Source organism: Antrostomus carolinensis, unplaced genomic scaffold, assembly GCF_000700745.2.
Source record: "Antrostomus carolinensis isolate BGI_N321 unplaced genomic scaffold, ASM70074v2 scaffold36674, whole genome shotgun sequence".
NCBI classification, from domain to species: domain Eukaryota; kingdom Metazoa; phylum Chordata; class Aves; order Caprimulgiformes; family Caprimulgidae; genus Antrostomus; species Antrostomus carolinensis.
The window spans coordinates 1-2,165 of NW_010313467.1; the positions used below are offsets into that span (position 1 = coordinate 1).

General features: G+C 44.8%; 1 protein-coding gene across 1 annotated transcript; it reads left to right on the forward strand.

Moving 5' to 3' along the window:
- Positions 1-1,144: 1,144 nt before the first annotated feature.
- LOC104519780 (scale keratin) lies at positions 1,145-1,726 on the forward strand. The gene has a single exon (XM_010167370.1). It carries the CDS (start codon positions 1,145-1,147, stop codon positions 1,724-1,726), a length of 582 nt encoding a protein of 193 aa, XP_010165672.1.
- Positions 1,727-2,165: the final 439 nt, after the last annotated feature.

Here is a 2,165-nt window from a genome sequence, read left to right on the forward strand (position 1 = left end):
CTCTCCACTCAAGGTTCTTCCAACCTCTTCTCTTCACTCGTTCTTCTCAGTGAATCAGGTAAGTCTGAATCTGCTCTTTACAGCTGTTGGACTCTTTGCTCTACAATTTAATCTAAGATGGTCCCTTCCATTAAGAATTACTGGGTAAAATTTTAGGTGGAAAGGTTAAGATTATAAAAATGCTTAAAAAATGTTATGATCAGCTGTTCTCTGCATTAGGGTGGGCATTTAATTTCAAAGCAAACCGGAATTTTTTTGATATGGCAGAAAATTAAGTTCATTATTAGTTCACTTCCAACAGCTGAAGAAAATATGTCACTTTGTTTATATGGGTAACCAGAATTTGAAAAATTGAAAATCTTCAGGGTTTGCAGGGAAATGCTGAGCTAAGAAGCAGTTTATTCTATTACAGATCACTCAAGGTTTTGCTGGGTTTTTTTTATTTTACACTAATTCAAGATAATAGGGCATGAATACCACCAGAGATCAGGCTTAGATAGAGTAGGACACAGAGAGGAAATGAGAGCTGCTGAAAATATTCTGTAAGAAATCTATTTAACTAAGAGAAAGAGGGGTCATGGAGGGAATTTAAGGAGATGACAGGTGAAGTGCTGGATTTCCTGTGTTAACAAGAGCAGGTTGTTTGGAGGGAGATTTTTTTCAAAAGAGTTCTGAGCCCAGAATCAAAACACTGTGTTGTTCTACTAGTTGTAAATATCTCAGTGCCCTGATTCAATGTTTGGAAATTGGGGACAATAATTTTTGCAATTCCCTTGTAATGGTCCCATCAAACAAGTTAGTGAGCAAATCTGAATAGATAATGACTTCTAATCCCTGTTCTCACAAGGCTCAGCACAAAGGAGATCAGTGGGAATGAAGAATTAAGAGTCATGAAATCATGCACATCAACACACTCCATTCTTGGGAGTCCCAGTCTTTGTTGATCCACTGACTCACCAAAGCATCTGAGCAAATAATTTTGTTCTTCTGCTTCAATTTTCATTTCTGATAGCCAGGGGGTAAATTGGCGTACATCAAAGAACTCTTGTCTGAGGAAAGGCAACGAACTCTGCAGCACTTTGATGTGTGTAAATAACATCTTGGTAAAATCAACTCTTGTAGATTGACCTTCATCCCTGCAAGAATGTCCTGCTACGACCTGTGCACCCCCTCTGTCTGCGGCGTCAGCCGCCCCCAGCCCCTCGCTGACAGCTGCAACGAGCCCTGTGTCCGTCAGTGCCCTGACTCCACCACCTTGATCCAGCCACCTCCTGTCATCGTCACCTTCCCTGGCCCCATCCTCAGCTCCTTCCCCCAGGATGCTATTGTGGGATCCTCTGGAGCACCCAACCTTGGGGGTTACGGGAGCTCCCTTGGCTATGGGGGCTCTGGCTCCCTGGGCTACAGGGGTCTGTATGGATATGGAGGCTCCTCCCTTAGTTCTGGGGGTCTGTCTGGCTACGGGGGCTCCTCCTTTGGCTATGGAGGTCTGAATGGATATGGGGGCTCCTCCTTTGGCTATGGAGGTTCCTCCCTTGGCTATGGGGGTCTGAATGGCTATGGGGGCTCCTCCCTTGGCTATGGGGACTCATCCCTGGGCTATGGGAGCTCCTCCCTGGGTTACAGGGGTCTGTATGGCTATGGTAGATCTTACAGTTCTGGCTCTTGCAGCCCTTACTCCTACCGGTATAGCAGGTACAGACGTGGCAGCTGTGGACCCTTCTAAATCGTACAGAAATATCCCTTGACTAAAGAATGACAGGCCATGCACAATACAACCTTGATCCTCAACTGAGCTCCTGAGTAAGGAGCAGAGCATTGAAGACCTGCTTAATACAATGGACTCAGAATAGCTCCATAAATTCCCCTTCTTATTTCTTTCTTCATTTAATCTCCTCTTCCTTGCCTGTGGCCAAATGTGTAACTCCACCATCATCCCAGAGGACACTTGCTTCTCCTTGAAAATGCCATCACCTGGGAGCAGCCTGAAGGAACAGCTCTTTTGAAGCCCACAAGGACAACCCACCTGCCTCTGCCCTGTGTGTCTTTCTCCACTAGGTGTTTTCCTACAGTCCAATAAACCAATATTGCATCCAACACCTGTCTCTCCATTTTTCCTTTCCTAGAAATCATCAAACTGTTCAAAGACAAAGTAAAAAAAAAAT